At 56.6% G+C, this 1,780-nt stretch overlaps 2 protein-coding genes across 3 annotated transcripts in view; one reads left to right on the forward strand and one right to left on the reverse strand.

Moving 5' to 3' along the window:
• The window catches only part of CERS6 (ceramide synthase 6), a 300,673-nt gene extending 300,207 nt beyond the window's left edge, over positions 1-466 (reverse strand). For both annotated transcript variants that reach the window (XM_040644256.1, XM_008687065.2), the window contains exon 1: positions 114-466. In XM_040644256.1, the coding sequence (XP_040500190.1) occupies positions 114-283 (170 nt within the window). In that variant the 5' untranslated portion in view covers positions 284-466. The remainder of the gene's footprint in view (positions 1-113) is intronic.
• STK39 (serine/threonine kinase 39) overlaps positions 1-1,780 on the forward strand; it is a 441,956-nt gene that overhangs the window by 554 nt on the left and 439,622 nt on the right. The window lies entirely within an intron of this gene.

Below are 1,780 nucleotides of genomic sequence, written 5' to 3' on the forward strand. Positions count from 1 at the left end.
TGTGTGTGTGTGTGTGTGTGTGTGAGAGAGAGAGAGGGAGAGAGAGAGAGAGAGAGAGAGAGTGTGTGTGTGTGTGTGTAGGGGGAGGGGAGGAGCGCTCGAGCCCTTCTTACCTCTCGAAGATGAGCCGCACCATGAAGATGCAGAAGGCCAGGGGGAAGGCGAGATAGAGGTCCTCAGCCTGCGGGAAGGTGGCTTCATCCGTGTTCTTCAGGTCCGCCCAGGTGACATTGTGTGGGAGCCAAAACCTCTCGTTCCAGAACCAGGCTAAGATCCCTGCCATCTTGCTTTGTCCACTCCAATCGTGGGCTCCCGTGGCCCGCCGAGCTTTCCGCCGCGCAGGGCGCCGGGGGATGCGCGCGCGGCTGGCCCGAGCCTGTGCCGCCGCCGCCTCCGCGACCGCTGCTCTCGAAGGCTCGCGGCGAGCCCCGGTTCTCTCCTCCCTCTGGCCGCGCTGGGGAAAGGAGCCGCCTAGCCCGTCACATGGCAGCCTGGGCCGCTCGTCCTGATTGGCTCGCCCACGCGTCAAGCAGGGAGGCACACGCGGCCAGCTCGCCCACGCCCGGAGGGTAGGGCGCAGCCGCTGCGCCCCAGGCGCAGGAGCTCGGCTCCCGGGAGTGCCGGCCGGTCCTGCGCTCCCCGCGCTCGAGCTCCGCGCGTAGGACAGCGACCTGGGGCAGGCACCCCAAATCCGCCCTAGCCTGCCGGCTTCCTCGCACATGCTCAGAACGCCGGTTCCTGCCCCCATTGGAGTTTCAGGGGTCTCAGTCCGCTTCCTGGGCGCCTACATGTGTTGGGAAGGCAGGTAGGGGTCGGGGCCGATCTTCAGAACCACCCCTGCATTGAGAGAGAACAGCAAAAGAAGAAGTAGGGGGCTCAAGGAGCAAAGGAGGAAGAAGTAGCAGAGAAAGGGCCATGCAGTCCCGCGCTTGGAGAGGCAGGGTGAAAATCAGGAACTGGGGCGGGATGGTTTGGCAAGAGTCTGCCTCTACCCCATCCCTGCCTTTTCCCCATCCCTGACTTTCTGGCCTCTTTTGCTACTGCTCATCACCACACCAGTTACCCCCAGGGAACAAGGCCCTCTATTTTAATCTATGAGGTGGTGGATGAAATTAGGCACTTAGGTGCTATTTGCTAATGATAATGGGGACTGATAATGATGATGATGGCAACTCGGCATTCTATAAAACTGGCACTCTAAAGGAACGTCTCAGAAAATGCCACCAGGCCACATTTTCGCTTCACATGGATCAATAGAGAACCTCCACTCTGCTATTTGACAGGTTATTATTCCTACTTTTTGAATCTGAAACCTTTAAGGTGTTAGGTGTATAAGGCCTAGCCCAGGCATCTTCACTCCCACAGTACATTTCCTCATTGATACAGTCAGCCATGTGGGTCAGTTCAGTGGCCCATGCAGACCTGGTTCTGGGGGTATTTTGTTCATTTTTCTCACAATCATTCCTTTTCTGCCTGGTTCTGCCAGTAGGCTGTAGTGGACACTTCCAAGAGGCATATAAACAGTCCCTTAACACACGCTTCTTTATTCTCCCTTCCCCACCGACCACCACCCTCTTTTCACCCCTTCCCTTTAAAGTAAAACTCAAAAGAATTGCCTGTGGTTACTCCTTACAGTTTCTCTCTCCTCCATTCTCTTCTGAACTTCCATTTGAGCATTTGCCTCTCTCTACTGCCCTGAACTGCTCAAGCTCACCGATGATCTCCTTGCTGCTTACCAAAGGTCGGTTCTCAATACCGCTGTCAGCAACATTTGGCCAAG

The sequence above is a fragment of the Ursus maritimus genome, unplaced genomic scaffold (genome assembly GCF_017311325.1).
Source record: "Ursus maritimus isolate PB19 unplaced genomic scaffold, ASM1731132v1 scaffold_1, whole genome shotgun sequence".
Classification (NCBI taxonomy): domain Eukaryota; kingdom Metazoa; phylum Chordata; class Mammalia; order Carnivora; family Ursidae; genus Ursus; species Ursus maritimus.